The sequence below is a fragment of the Drosophila virilis genome, chromosome 4 (genome assembly GCF_030788295.1).
Source record: "Drosophila virilis strain 15010-1051.87 chromosome 4, Dvir_AGI_RSII-ME, whole genome shotgun sequence".
Lineage (NCBI taxonomy): Eukaryota > Metazoa > Arthropoda > Insecta > Diptera > Drosophilidae > Drosophila > Drosophila virilis.
Window position 1 is genome coordinate 11,186,005 of NC_091546.1, and position 14,533 is coordinate 11,200,537.

Here is a 14,533-nt window from a genome sequence, read left to right on the forward strand (position 1 = left end):
ACTAAAAGATAATACTAAAACAACAGGAACCAAAACATTAAAAAGCTTTTCTCTAATAGTTAATTGTTAAATGAAAAAGTTATACATTTTTAAATAAAATTGAAAATATGTCGCCCAATAAAACGATTATGCTTTAAAATCGATAGCCCAAAAATATATCGACTTAGTCAGTTATCCAACACTTTAATATCAAAATCCCACATTATCGATAGTTTCATAATTTTAATTCAAGCACACACATATTGCAAACACATATTAGCAGTAAAATAAGAAAATAAAATAGATAGAAGAGACTGTTGCTGTATACCAGAAAAAAGGGCTTAGATGCGACAACTGACAATGGACATGGCGTGCCTCCAAACACTGAAGCTTGAAATCAAAACTTTGGAAAAGATATTCCCGAGAGATCACTTGCAGTTTCAGATAGTCAACGCCAATCTGGACGAGCTTTTGTGCAGATTCATTGACAAGAATGGCAAGCATTATGATATCCATGCGAACATTACGGAGACGTATCCATCAACGCCGCCAGTTTGGTTCGCCGAGAAGGACGAGCCGAGCATAGTGCAAGCCCTGCAAATACTGAGCAACACTAATGGACAGAACAACCACGTAATCATTCAGGTTGAGCTGCTGCTTCGCGAGCTGTGCCGTTTCCACAACATTGCGCCACCTAGTGATATTGATAATTTGACAATACCATTGATAATGCAGGAGCTGCCCGTCTGTCAAGAGGATAACGACTCCGATTCTGATGGGAATGAAACAAAGGAATATGATACTTTCTTCTGTGAGAGCGAGGCGGCTAACGAGTGTGATGAAAATTTACCCTTGGCAATGGAAAACTTTCAAATAGCTAACGCAAATGATGTCATGGACCAGGAACAATTAGCGACGCTTAAAAGGTTGCGTCAAAGTCAAAGACAGCAACATTTGAAAGGTTGCGTTGGCAGTTCCGTGCAGGCCACCGATCGCCTGATGAAGGAGCTGCGCGATATTTATCGATCAGATGCATTCAGACAGAAAACATACTCTATTGAGCTGGTCAACGACTCCATTTACGAGTGGAACATAAGCCTCAACTCTGTGGATCCGGATAGTCCACTTCACGGTGATCTATTGCAGCTAAAAGAGAACGAAGGCGCAAGCGGTATTCAGTTCAGCGCCCTCTTTAGAGAAACATATCCATTCGAACCACCATTTGTCCGTGTCGTTCATCCTATCATCTCTGGTGGCTATGTGCTCATCGGTGGCGCCATTTGCATGGAGCTGTTAACCCCACAGGGCTGGAGCTCTGCTTACACTGTCGAGGCGCTGATAATGCAAATAGCCGCTACGCTGGTCAAAGGCAAGGCGCGCATACAATTCGGAGCTACCAAGAAGCTAACACAGGCCCACTACAGTCTGGCACGTGCCCAGCAAAGTTTCAAATCGATGGTGCAGATTCATGAAAAGAATGGTTGGTTCACTCCACCCAAGATGGATGGCTAAATCTCGAACCGTGTTCACAGAGTACACAAAAAGCCAAGCAATTGATAAAAAAAAGAAAAATCATCATAACTGTCACTATATACGTTCAGTTCTGCTTTGCAATATTTTACTGAACAATGAACATTCCCATCAACAATTACGATATTATTTTGATGCATACTCATCGTAATTAAAATCATTTCATGTATGGAGAAACATCATTTTTTTTAATTAAACTTTCTACGTGGCTTCCAAAGAAAACAAATTTATTAATAAATTGTCGTAAATACAGCTATTGCCTTCTAATAGGAACGCTTCGGGTTCATAGCTGACAAAATTATGAATAATTGGAAACCCAAATATGACATGGACTAAATAAAATATTAATAAATATGCTCTTTATTTTAAATATATTATATTTTAATGTAAATCAGAACTATTCCATCTTGGTGGATTGTTTGAAAATCATTTGTCAAAATTAAATGTATAACAATTCCAAAAAATAAAAACGAGATTTCGTCTAAAATGAAAATGTCGTTTCGTATTTCGAGAAATATCAATGTTGCATGTCTTGCCATAGTTCCAGCCCCTGTACTTAAAATTCAATCACAGCTTTTGGTATAACAAGACTACATAGGAACATTCCTTAGAATACCTTTCTTACAAACGTTTAATAATATCAGTAAAAGATTCCCATGCAAAATCTTTTTAACCGTTGTACACTATTTTGATCAAAGGTAAAGAATAAAGCAAAGCTCTTAAATGCCGAATTAGGTCAAGATATATTTTAAAGCAAAGATGTTATATAAGAACTTTATATATGGACGATCGCTTCTACTTCTGTTTATATACTCCCTTGGTGATAGAAACAATAAGAAACTATGATTCAAGTTAGTAGCCTTCGCATAGAAACATACAGATTGACAGACGGGCAATATAGCAATGCGGCTGTTGATACTGATCCAGAATATATATACTTTATGGTGTTTGAGATCTCACATTTCATAAAAAAATAGTAAAACTCTACAAGAGTATAAAAAGCTAAATTAAAAATTTAATATTTAATAAATAAATATTTCATATTTTTTTTTAGTGGAAATAGGAAGGCAGCTCGTCGAACACTATCGACTGGGGCATAATTTATTTTATAAATTTAAAGTATCTAGATTAAAATATTATTAAAAGCTTTTACATTCTCATAATCGCACGCTTTCAGTTGATTTGAGTTATGCTGAAACTTGAGGAAAATTGAATTTTCCATTCAAACACCGTTATGTCTGCATGTGCATGTATGAAAATACATATATTGTATCATGGTGAAAAGTCCTATAGATTAGATAACTTGTTTAACAATAGGACCCGACTAGAATGAATAAATCTTCGCGCCAAGACAAAGCCCGTCTCAGAAGAAGCTAACATGGGGGAGAATAAGGAATAGGGGAAACAAGACGAGTGGATTAGTGATGGGTGACTGTCGAGGATAGCGATGACTCCTCACCTCATCTGTGGGTGATAGCCATATTGCTCGCGCAGCTCGGCCTTTGTAATGGTGCGCTCCAGTTGCTCGGGCATCAAATCAAAATGACGCGCTAGTATCTTCCAGTGCACCATGTTGAAATAATTGTATTCGCCGGATTCCTGGTAGCCGCATATAACATAGTGTGGATTGTCCGCCTGACGCCGGATCCAGAGACGCTCATAAATGTGGAAACGCCAGCCGCGTTCCGCCAGTTCCGCAGCCGCCAGCATTTGCATCATATCGCCCGGATATGTATAAAAAAAGAAGAACAACAGCTCCACCTCCATCTGATCTATCTTGGGCTGCGGCAAGTCCTGCCCGCCAGCGCGTCGATAGTGCAGCGGCACATCATAGTTAACCTCATGTGGTGCACAGCGTCCGCCCTGCAGCGGCCCGGCAAAGCAGGCGTGTAGCTTGTTCGCCTCGCAGGCACAGCAATGCGCATCCACATTTAGACCAGCCGCCTCATGGCCAAAGATCTGCGACAACAGATGCGGATTCTGTTGCGCCGCCTCTAAGTTGCTAGCCAGTCCGGCCAGGCCGTAGGCACCTTCCATGCTGCTGCCCGGTCTATCCCAGCGACGTGTGCTGCCCTGCGGCGGCGTTATGTCAAAGGTAACGCCACCCAGCGGCACACCCATGCGATTGGTGCGCAGTCGCCCATAAAATTTGATGTGCTCAAAGCCAGGTGGCGGACCAATGTTGGTAGCTGTTGTGTCATTGTTTGACGTTTGTCGGCTCCAGGCGCGTTGACCCACACCTACGGTGAGGAACTGCTTATCAAAGATGCCGCTGTTCCGTCGTTCGAAGTAGTTTTGCTGGTACGCATCGCTGTCCGGGGAGAACAGCTCGGTGGGGCTGTTATTAAAATCAGTGGTGGCGGCAACGAGTGCCACCGTTGGCGGCTCATTATCAAGCGTTTCGTGATCGCTGGAATATGAATTATTTTTGCAGCCGTTGCTGCTGCCGCTACTGTGCAGCTCCACTAGTAAATCGGGCGCCGGCTCCGAGTCCAGCACGGATATCGCCCGCTCACTGACACTGTCTGGTGTCGGCGGCTGCAGCACCTCATCATCATCATCGTCGCTTATCATGGCTGTCCAATCATCCGGCACGGCTGCACTGCTGCCACGCAAATCCTCGTGGGTGCCCGGTAAGGCTGGAAAATCCTCGCGCAATATGGTAAACTTTGGCGGTGGCGGTGTGGCAGGTGGCGAGGACTCTGGCCTGGACATATTCTTGACCACATCCACATACAGCGCCGAAGAGTTCAGATTTTGCTTGGTTTGCTCTGTTTTCTTTTTACCTTCAGCGGATGCTGCAGCGGCTGCGGCAATTGCAACAGCTGCCGCAATCGCCTTCGCATTGTGACGCTTCATTTTGTTGAACGAAACACCAACGAAAATAGTCCAAATAGAAACAGATGATTTGATAGCAGCTTAGGAATTTTTTTCAATATTTGACAACCGGAGCAGATGTTTGTCAGTGCTGTTAATGTCAAATTAGGCGCCCAGTGTTAAACACTCGCTGACTTTTCTGATCGATAGTCAAGAAGCCTCGATAACTTGCAAAGCTTTGATCAAATGTAAATTTAACGAATTTCTATAACTATTATAGTTGTGCATGAGTGTGTGTGTTTGTGTGTGTGTGTGTGTGGGTGTGTGTGTGGGTGAGGGTGCTACGGAAATTTCCATAAACCAATTTAAAAGTCGAATCATAAATTTAGCAAGCTGCCTAAGCGCAAATTCACCTGCAGTTGCCGCCAATTGGCAACGCAAAGAAACGATCGTCAGGTTATGCAAAGAGTTATGAAAAACGCTGCTGCGGTAGAAAAGGGAGAGAGAGAAAGAGAAAGACAGAGAAAGAGAGAGTGGGAGAGAGAGAGAATTACAGGCCATTAACTTAAAATGACAACAGCACAACATAAATCTCAGGCCAGCCGCTTTGTGGCTGCACTTAAAGGCAAATGTCTGGAAATTGACAAAAGGAACGCCGCATGACCATAAACTGAAGCTAAGACTTGGCTGGAACCTGGACCAAAGTGGTGGCACGGTTGTGGAGTGGGCGGCGCAGGCGTTGGCATTGTGCGCTAATAGCCCAAGCACCATGCAACACCAGCCACTGCCCACCAAACCAGACAGACGTAGAGGTACCGGAGTGTTGCCACACCCCAGCTCCCCCTCCCCAACGGGTACTTGGGAAATTTATGCGAACGAGGTGCGAGCGTCAAATTAACGAACTTGTCTGCGAGAACGAGGAGCGCAGGAGATGATGCAGATGCGGCCCGGCGGCAAAGCACAGACTAGCCAAATCCTCTCTCCCTCTCTCTCTCTCACCTCTCTGTGTCTGCCTATATCTGCATCTCTTTCGCACTGTTAAGTCAAAACATTCAGGAAATCAGGTGCACGCAGTTCGGCAAATTAAGCACAAATAATATAAAATACAATAATGCTAAATCCATGCCGCTGGCATGAAAAATGATACACATAAAGATGGACAGACAACGGACCCAATTGGAGATGGACAACCAAGGTTGGATTATTATTTGAGAAAAAGCAATTCAAGTTGCAGCATTTGTTATTGGTTTCTTGGTAATTTGGGAACCTTGGGAATCGAACAAGTTAAAAAGTTTTAAAAAATATACCGATCAGAATGAAAGATTTGAAATTCCAGGCTATAAATTTGGAAACTATAATAATAATAAATATAATAATAATACTACAAATAAAAAATTAAAAAAAAAAATTAGACAGAATTTTTTTTAATTAATACAGATTTTAAAAGATCGCATTATTGTTCAAAAATATTGAACATTTTGATACACCGTTATTTTTAAGCCGTTTGCAACATTGTTGAAAAATGTATATCCTTTTCAGTGTTGATTAATTTCACATAAGTAACGTAAAGTTTTATCACCTGATGTTAATAGTGAACAACATTATTTTAATTGATTGATTAAATGAAAAGCTCGTGTTTTTTAGCTAAAATTATGTGCTTTGCATGTTGCTATAAAGGCACGACTATATAGACACACGATATATCCCCAGCAAAACGAGCAGATCATGCGTCCATCCCTAGGCAAAGCTAACTAACATTATGAATTACCACTTTGGCTCAGGCCGAGCAGAAGCTGCTTGAGCTTGGCCACAAAAACTACTATAAATCATACTCATGTTGCGCTGGCAAAGACAACGACAACGCCGATCCGAGCTGGCCCCCAAGTGCAGTGCAATGTTTTCCGAGTTCCAGATATCAGAGTCCAAGTGCAACGAGAGCCAACGGCCACTTTGTAGACAGCGGACGGGTCAGCAATTGCTGAGCCATTAAATTGCCATTGCCAACAAGTGAAGCGCAGATGCCGGGCCTGGACACCAACTTTACCTGTTGCTCGGTCGGTAGGTGTTAAGACCCGGCATTCACTTAAGCTGCTTTGTACTCACACAAGCTCCCAAGATTACCAGCTCCAAAATTACCCGTGTGTGCATATCTCGTATATTTGCAGAGTGAATGAACTATTCCAGTGCCAGGCAAACATTATGGAAATTAGCTCTGGCCCCAAAGTGACGCCCCATCACCGACACAAATGACCCCAATGCGCATCACTCAACTGCGTGTGCGTCGTCAATGTAGCTGAAGCTCGAGTTGGAGCTGGAGCTGGCCTAATGACCAGCATCAGGAGCAACAACAGCGAGAGCACTTGCATCCGCAGAAGTTGGTCGAACGCACAGTTTTACGAGCAGCTAGTGCAATTGTGTGGGCCTGGGCCTCTAAGCTGCCTTGCCGGGGGGCGGGGCATGTCTGCCTTGTACTGAAACGCTTAACCGGGCCATTAGTCGAAGTGTCCTAATGGCCATATGTTTATGAGACTTTTTGCAGCACTCAAAATTATGCATATGTAATAGGTGTAGATCTCTTGTAGCTGTTGTGGGCGGTGGACACGTTTTTTTTATGCCCCCTGACTAATTTCTTTGATGGCCTTGCCACATTAAGCCAAGAACCAAGCTACAAAGTTGCGCAATATTCGTGTAGAATATTCGAAACTTACTCCTGACGCAGTGTCAAATTATTATGAATAAACGAAGACACAAAAGACACGTTGATCATTCACAAGTCGATCAGTCAGAAAGTCAGAGAGACAGCTTTATAAATTAAGATATTGACCAGAAAAAAATTGAAAATTCCTAATAAGCAAGCAAAACTATTGACCTTGTCGGGCCAATCAACTTGATGCTATTCGGAACAAACTAGTCGATCATAACAGATGAATGACCAATATTTATCATCAATCAATTGCCTAAGAAAACCAACTCATAAAGTAAATGCAATTGCAAGTCAATTTTTGGGGTACTTGAACAACAATGTTGCATTGTCGTGCGTTGTCGTTGCTGCTGTTGTTGCTGTAACCATTCACCGAATATTCACTGATTTCATAAAATATTACGATAAATGTCGTTTTCAACATTTATAAGCGCAGATTTTCATATTTTATTGCTTATAACTGCAAAGCGACATTAAATGCTGCTGCTTAAAGATACAAAATGCAGCGCATAATAAACCCAACACAGAACCCGATCCCCCAAAAACAGATCTGGCCAGACCCCAGAGCGATCCATACTAAAAACAAAAAATGTACAAAAAAAAAAGAAAGAAGGGAAAAAAATGAATTGTCTTCATTTTGTAATTTAATGGTATTTTATTGAATTTTTGATGCACACGGACAAGGCGACTACGGTGCGGAGCCGCATCCTTGGCTGTTGTGGCTCCAGTGGCTGCTGCCGGGTTTCGAGATCTTCGGTTAGTTGCCGCCGCCTGTTGACATTTAAAATATGGCCGCGTGTCAGAGCGGATGCCCTACGCCCATTTTTATAGCAGTCAGTTTCAATTTTTTGGCACTGATCCCCAGTAACCAGTGCCCAAGACCCGAGCCCGAAGCTGTTCCTGAAGCTGGCGTAAATTCAATTTGAAGGTCTGCACAGCGTCTGAATTCCCGAGATGCCAGCAAAATGTGCTTTCACTTGACCCGCAGTGCTGCGTAAATAAATTTTATCGCTCTGTTGACACGTGCGCGTAATATTTCATTAAATTTAAAATACAGAAATAACAAAAATATACAAATAATACAAATAAATACGATGCAAAATGAGCTATTTTTGTATCGCCGAAGCTTAAATACCCTTGCATTAAAATGAAATCACAATTACCTTTTATCCAACCTTTTCTCCTTTAAAATCTTGAGAATTATAATCAAACAAACAATCAAATCAAACATATTAACAAATAGCGTATTACATTGACCTCTGTATAAGTTGTTTAATTTAAAAAAAAAAAAAAACATTCAAAATAGAAGAAGAATTTGTTCAACCTAAGCGTCGTTTCGAGTCGACTCAAAATAAATTTATTGAGAGAATATACAATGGGATCGTTAAATGCCTGTTGACTTCATAAATTGTGTATACCCAGTGTAAGAGTATAAATATATATGCAATCAGTAAGGCATGTGCAGGGTGCATAAACAAATCGGCAGCCGCATCGTAACTTCGTTTTCAATTTGGCAAGTTTGACACTTGGCCAGTTAGTCAATTGGCCAAGTTTCACAATTGGCCAACGGGCGCGCAATTCAAAAATGTGTCCAAGTGCCACCTACGTTGCATGCTATTGGAATTGGCTTGAAGTTGCAGTTGAAGTTGCCGTTGCGCGTTGCCGTTGTCATTGGGGGCAACCTGTCGCTACTTGCGCCATTCACTTGCCGGCAATGCGTGGCTCCTGCTTATGCTCTGATTGAAAATGTCACGTAAAGCAAAACAACAATCAGCATGGGCCATTTCTTAGACCGCTATAACAAATAAATAAACTCGCGTGAGTTGCAACTTTAACTTAAGCTAATTAATCACAGACTTGGCCCCTGGCAAATGCGAGTGCAGCACAGGTAAATTAAATGCCGCTTAGTATTGCTATAGGTTACAAATGAATACGGACAAGTTAAGGGGTTAGCTATCTACTCCCATCGAAGAGTTTATTATACTTCAAACCATATTTAGTTGTGTTGAATATTTGTACAAATTCAGTTAATTTTCAAAAGGGACAGAAACACAAAATCCGTTGGCACTTGATTCTAGCACTAGTTCAATATATAGTCTTAAGATCTAAGATCTAGTGACTCCTAAGGACATATAGCTACGTGGCTTCTTTAGTGAAAACCTCATATTTCACAAACGCAGCTATAAAAGAACGTATATATTTTTGTGCAGTCTACCCAAGTGCATGATTATTATAAGCCCACTTTGTATGTATGTAAAACCAATTAGGTAACTGCATGTTCCCCAAAGGGAATTTATTGAATACACTCGAATTGTAATTGTAATTGTAACTGAAGCTGCAGTTGCCGTTGCCGTTGCCGTTGCCGTTGCGGCCTTTACCCTGCGGTCAGTCATAATTTTAGCCATAATCGAATCGTATCGGTTAAGAGTAATGGACCAAAGGGTTGGTACCACGGCAACGCCCTCAACATACTACCGAAATATACGAGTACAGCCCAAAACGTATTCGTTGAACACATTTTTCATACTTGCCTTCAACTTTGCACTGCCAAAGCGAATGAACCGAGTGACCAGAAGATAAGAGCTATACATAAAAAAAGAAAAAAAAGCAAGTCAAGGCGCACTTTCAATTAATCAACGAAATTAATTAAGCCCCCCGATCAGAGATCAGTAGTTGCCTGAATACCGAGAGCGCTGAGCATTGAGGATTGCAACATAATTTTCATTTTGGCACAGCGTGCGTTTGTCGTCGCGTTGTTGTTATCATAGCAGGACGTGGCGTCGACGTCCACGTCCACGTCCACGTTCATGCCCAAGTCCATGTCCGCGTCGCCAGCTCAGCAGCTCAGCAGCTCAGTTGGTCAGTTGGTCACTGGTCACCGCACTCAATTAGCACGCATGTAGCGCAACGGTGCGGCGATAATTAAGCCAAAGACTCTGCATATACATACATACACATATGAAGCTGAAGCTCTAGGCTGGGTGTAAAGCCTGAATTGGAGCCTGGTGACAATTGGGCCCGCACGATTTATGCGCTGCAGCCTGATGCTGGCGACCAATTGCGCAACATTTGTCTAATAAATTTGCGTTTAATCACGGCACAAAATGCTACACGCTGTGATTAAGTCCGCTGACGTTGACCGTACCAACTACCGTTTTTGGCCATGATAAGCAGCAGCAGCAGCCGCCGAGCCTCTGGTCTCTAATTCAACACCTAATGCTTAATATGAATTATCCGTCTCCTGATAGAAGGAGTAAACAACAATCACTACATAGATAGTAGCTGTGAACCGCATAAGTTAATTAATTAATTAATTAGTTCAATTTTCAATTATGCGCATCTTCAACTCACTGCCTATCGAGAGAAAGGAGTATGCGACCAGTAGTTCATCTTCAATGCTGGCACTGGACATCAACAGGTAGAATATTAATTCGATAATTAAACTCGTGAGCTTCACAACTATTTGTATGGGCAGTAAATAGTTGAGTGTTTGAGGCTGTCGAAACACTGTGCTGAAATATCTTGTCACCTCCAGATTTTAGGGCACTCACATTATATGCAACAGTCAGTAATAAGATTCCAGCAATAATATTGATCTGCGCATGCAGAAACCAAATCATGATCATGCGATGACAAATTTGTCCGTATTCCAATACAACTAAATACACATTGGCAAAACCGTGCAGGATGATAAAGTAACCAAGTAAGACGCACCCGAGTCGTAGAGACATGCAACATAGAAATGACTTCAAAACAATCATGCTTGTCAAAGTACACTACCAGGTTTAAGTATTTCGATATGTGCTCAGGATGTAACTATTCCAATTTCTATGAATATTTATAATTTTGATAGTATTTGCAAAGAAAACAAAGATGTGTTTTACTTGCAAGTATTTAACACAATATCAAGGTTTGTACAATAGTTTCTTATGGCAAAAATCAGGCAACATTTTTCTTGCTCAAAATTTATGTATCCTAAATATCATAACTCGTTCAAATTTCATCCGATTTTCATATGTTTGGGTATTTCTTCATGGATTGGCCTCTAAATCAATTTGACATTTAAATCTAGCAATATTATTTTCGGTCGAAATTCATGTCAAAATGGAACCCTCTCAAATGTCTCGTAAACCTATGTCTATTGGCCACCAAAACTCTGTGAAATCTCATCATACGTTCACGGCTTGGCCTTACGATCAATTTGGCATCTAAATCTGGCAACATTATTCTTGTATATTGTTAAAGTATAGACAACATTTCGATGCAGTTATTTCTCGCACAGAAACCCTTTAATTATTTCTTCTTCTCGCGTCACATACCCTTTTCGGACTCTAAGATAAAAAACTAACAGAACATCTAATATATTATGGAAGAAAATTAAATATATTTGTAAGTATAGAAAAATTGTATTCTCTGCAAAAACTAACATATTTGTGGCTTATCACAGGAAAGTATTTCAGATACTAGAGAATATAGGAAATTCAATTACACTGGTATTAAAAAAGTAGGTGTGCTCTTGTTACATATAAATGCTTCTTGAAACAGGAAATGCATCATTATGCCGTTTGTTATACATTTTTAATATGTTCCGGATCGAAAATTGGCAAATGTTATCTCAGCAAGGCGGTCTGGCAGGGTTTTTTACTTACCAATGTTATTCCTATCTCATAAATGATTCTGCATATATCGTCACTTGACTTGCGAAGTCTATAAAAAAAAAAAAAAAAATTCTCCACTAGGGCTCTGGATTATCTGTCTAGCTTTTTGGCATTAATTGAAATCCAAATTTTAATATATATCAAAATTAAAGTGTTATGCTACCGAGTGAACAACTACGCAACTTCAATCAACGTCTTATACCATTGACACCAGAGCTGATTCAAGATATGTTGGATAACGAGGGCCTGGAGTATCAGACGCCACCCGGCGGCCATTCGCTTTGCTCTGAGGACTACAGCCTAGGGAGCACAAGCCATAATAACGCAATGCAGCTTCAAGATGAACACCGGTCCTATAATTCCCAATCTAGGCCAGTTAGGCGATACGAAAGAAGCTCAACGGCTCGCAGACCAAACGAGGAGAGCGATAGTTTGGAGGAAGATAGCCATCTAAAGCGTCAGCGTGCTAGGAAGCACAATCCGTCGAGGCTATCGGAACCGAATTATCATTTGAAATTACTTTATGCCGGCAGGCAAGGTCAGCAGTTTAGTAGCAGCACTGAAGATGAGTCATCGAATTTGAGAAATCTTTTAGATATGCTTCGGTCCGCGGAACGACATAATTACAGCAAAGACACCGAGACCAGCACGGCTGGTGGTTGTACGCAAGCTAAACAGCCCGAAACATTCTCCATGGAATTCTTGTGTATCAAACCTTCAAGAAGATGCCTATATAGTACAAGCTCTGACAGTTTAATTTCCAAACCCTCAAAACATTTGGAGAAACAAAGCGATCTTGGCGAACAAAATTATTGCCGCATAAATCAGCATTGGATTAACATGATGGTGGTACCCAAGTCGGAGACATCCTTTCTACTGAATCAATGCAAACTACAAAACTTTAAGACGAACAGCTGCAATGCCTACTACACGCCCAAAGCAAAGGACTTCAGGCGAGACCGTGAGGCGGTTGCTTCGCTCTTGGCCAGACCCTGCTGCAAACGGAATTCTAGGAATGCGTATTGGTAGTGAAAGTGAAGTGACTTTTTAATGGGCATTTTAGATGCACACATGTTCAAAACTATGTAAGCCCACACCAACGTAAACGACAACAACAACAACAACCACAATAATAACAACAAATTGCCTGTCATGTTATGTGTATGGAGAAATGCTTTTAGTTGAAAGCCTTACCTAGAGAATATCTGGGAGTGATAGTGAGAAAGGGGGAAGAGCAATAAGGTTACCCTAAAACAAAAGCTGTGTTCGAACCTACATTTTCCCCTCGATAAAACATCAATTTGTGTGGGATCTAAAGCTTTCAAAGTTTATTTTTTATCAAAACTGCGATTCTTAACAAAATTCCCAGCGCTTACAAAGACAAGTCTTCACACCGCTGTAAAAAGGTTAGAAGCGAAAATTAAACTGGGATACATATCTAGGAATAGCATTTTATCTTCTGTTCCTTACCGTGTGTTGATAAGAATTGGACTAAGTCAATCTTATGACGGTTTATCTTCTTTGAATAATGTTTATTATGCTTCCATTCTAGTCTCAGCAGGTGCTGAAATAGGATTTAGAACTTGGAGCGTATTAGCATACGCTGCTCTTAAAATATTAAAGATACTTTGAGAAATTGCAAACTAGCTGAAAACCTCAAGCTTCATATACGAGACCCTATCCTATAATTGTATTTTGACAGCAAGAGTCGCTTTCGGTCTGAAGTATTTTGGTAGGCAACATATATTGACTTTTAATTGGTTTTAAGATCCTAAACTCGAGACACCTCCCACAACTTGAGACCAACGCCCTCAGACATTTCATTTCTGACAACTATCTAAATTGGGAACCAGACTAAGTCAATAAACGTCATTGTACTATGGTGTTTCCATACATTAGCTAAGAAACTCAAACTCCTTGAGGCCGCAACAAAATTTGACCATATATATGGGTATAAAGCGCACATTATGGCCCACATATAAATCACCATTAATTTGACAGTAGATTTTACATAACTGCGTCCAACAGGTGAAAGCGAAAAGCGCAGCTGGCTATGGTCATGGCCAGATTAAGCCCAGGAGATGCTGGCCCGACTCCAAATGGAGAGTCATGAAGAAAAACTCGCCACTTGCACTCGTAAAAATTTACTACCTGACATGGCATGCAAAATCGAATTGTGTGCTAATATTTGGTCGAATGCTGCACAAGAGATCGCCTGGGGCCACCGTTTGGACATGGACATGACGTAGTGACTGCGGACGAGGAGTTTTCCCAGTGCCAGCATCGACTTTCTGACAACAATAAAATCATTTTTGCATGCTCAAATTGGCAAATACCAGTTAGGCTGTGCTGGATGTGGTGGCCAGCTAGGGCGGGCGATTGTTTGTATGTGTGGAATAATCCAAGGAATGGCCAACGTCGGCGTTTGTCCACCTTGCAAGTGTCTCCGTGATCGACATGCAACGCCAGTGAAAATGGTTGTCAAATGGGTAAAAGTTGTCATGAAACCCAGCCGGTCTGAGCCTAACTAAACCTTTTGTTGCTCCCACCTAAGGGTACGATAAATTTAAATAAATCGCCTGTAAGACATAATATTTGAGCTAATAAAAAAATGGACACATTTTAATGCCTAAGAAAGTTGGAGATTGCAAATTGCTTTACATTTGGAGTTTGGCATCACAATTCTCTTTTGACTGGCTACATTTATATTTTTATAGAGATAATGTTCCTGGACTAATGTTAATATATTATTATATTCCAAAATCATCCAAAAGAAGGAGACCTAAACATTTTATGAAATTTATACTTGTGATATGATTATAGTTATGTTTGGCCTTATTTGGGCAGA

At 41.0% G+C, this 14,533-nt stretch overlaps 4 protein-coding genes across 5 annotated transcripts; 2 read left to right on the top strand and 2 right to left on the bottom strand.

Annotated features, from left to right (window-relative positions):
• The first annotated feature begins 212 nt into the window (after positions 1–212).
• LOC6627428 (ubiquitin-conjugating enzyme E2 Q2) lies at positions 213–1,924 on the top strand. Its single transcript, XM_002052118.4, has one exon. It carries the CDS (start codon positions 325–327, stop codon positions 1,489–1,491), a length of 1,167 nt encoding a protein of 388 aa, XP_002052154.2. The 5' UTR covers positions 213–324; the 3' UTR covers positions 1,492–1,924.
• Positions 1,925–2,741: 817 nt separating this feature from the next.
• On the bottom strand, positions 2,742–4,457 carry LOC6627427 (uncharacterized). The gene is made up of 2 exons (XM_002052117.4): positions 2,969–4,457; positions 2,742–2,882 (listed from the first exon to the last, which is right to left on the bottom strand). The coding sequence occupies exons 1-2, from the start codon at positions 4,366–4,368 to the stop codon at positions 2,873–2,875; spliced, it is 1,410 nt and encodes a 469-aa protein (XP_002052153.2). The 5' UTR covers positions 4,369–4,457; the 3' UTR covers positions 2,742–2,872.
• A 4,808-nt stretch (positions 4,458–9,265) lies between these two features.
• ms(2)35Ci (male sterile (2) 35Ci) lies at positions 9,266–11,005 on the bottom strand. Of its 2 annotated transcripts, XM_032438212.2 has the most exons (4): positions 10,742–11,005; positions 10,579–10,623; positions 10,379–10,523; positions 9,266–10,309 (listed from the first exon to the last, which is right to left on the bottom strand). In XM_032438212.2, the coding sequence occupies exons 1-4, from the start codon at positions 10,763–10,765 to the stop codon at positions 10,248–10,250; spliced, it is 276 nt and encodes a 91-aa protein (XP_032294103.1). In that variant the 5' UTR covers positions 10,766–11,005; the 3' UTR covers positions 9,266–10,247. The 2 variants fall into 2 exon arrangements, with proteins under 2 accessions (XP_032294103.1, XP_002052152.2); XM_002052116.4 differs by having other exon boundaries at positions 9,268–10,309; positions 10,579–10,994.
• Positions 11,006–11,757: 752 nt separating this feature from the next.
• On the top strand, positions 11,758–14,322 carry LOC6627399 (uncharacterized). The gene is made up of 2 exons (XM_032438211.2): positions 11,758–12,770; positions 13,714–14,322. The coding sequence occupies exon 1, from the start codon at positions 11,842–11,844 to the stop codon at positions 12,712–12,714; it is 873 nt and encodes a 290-aa protein (XP_032294102.1). The 5' UTR covers positions 11,758–11,841; the 3' UTR covers positions 12,715–12,770; positions 13,714–14,322.
• Positions 14,323–14,533: the final 211 nt, after the last annotated feature.

Bases quoted from the DNA above. Each gene is read 5' to 3' on its own strand.
- LOC6627428 (XM_002052118.4), top strand. From the start codon at position 325: ATGCGACAACTGACAATGGACATGGCGTGCCTCCAAACACTGAAGCTT.
- LOC6627427 (XM_002052117.4), bottom strand. From the start codon at position 4,368: ATGAAGCGTCACAATGCGAAGGCGATTGCGGCAGCTGTTGCAATTGCC.
- LOC6627399 (XM_032438211.2), top strand. From the start codon at position 11,842: ATGCTACCGAGTGAACAACTACGCAACTTCAATCAACGTCTTATACCA.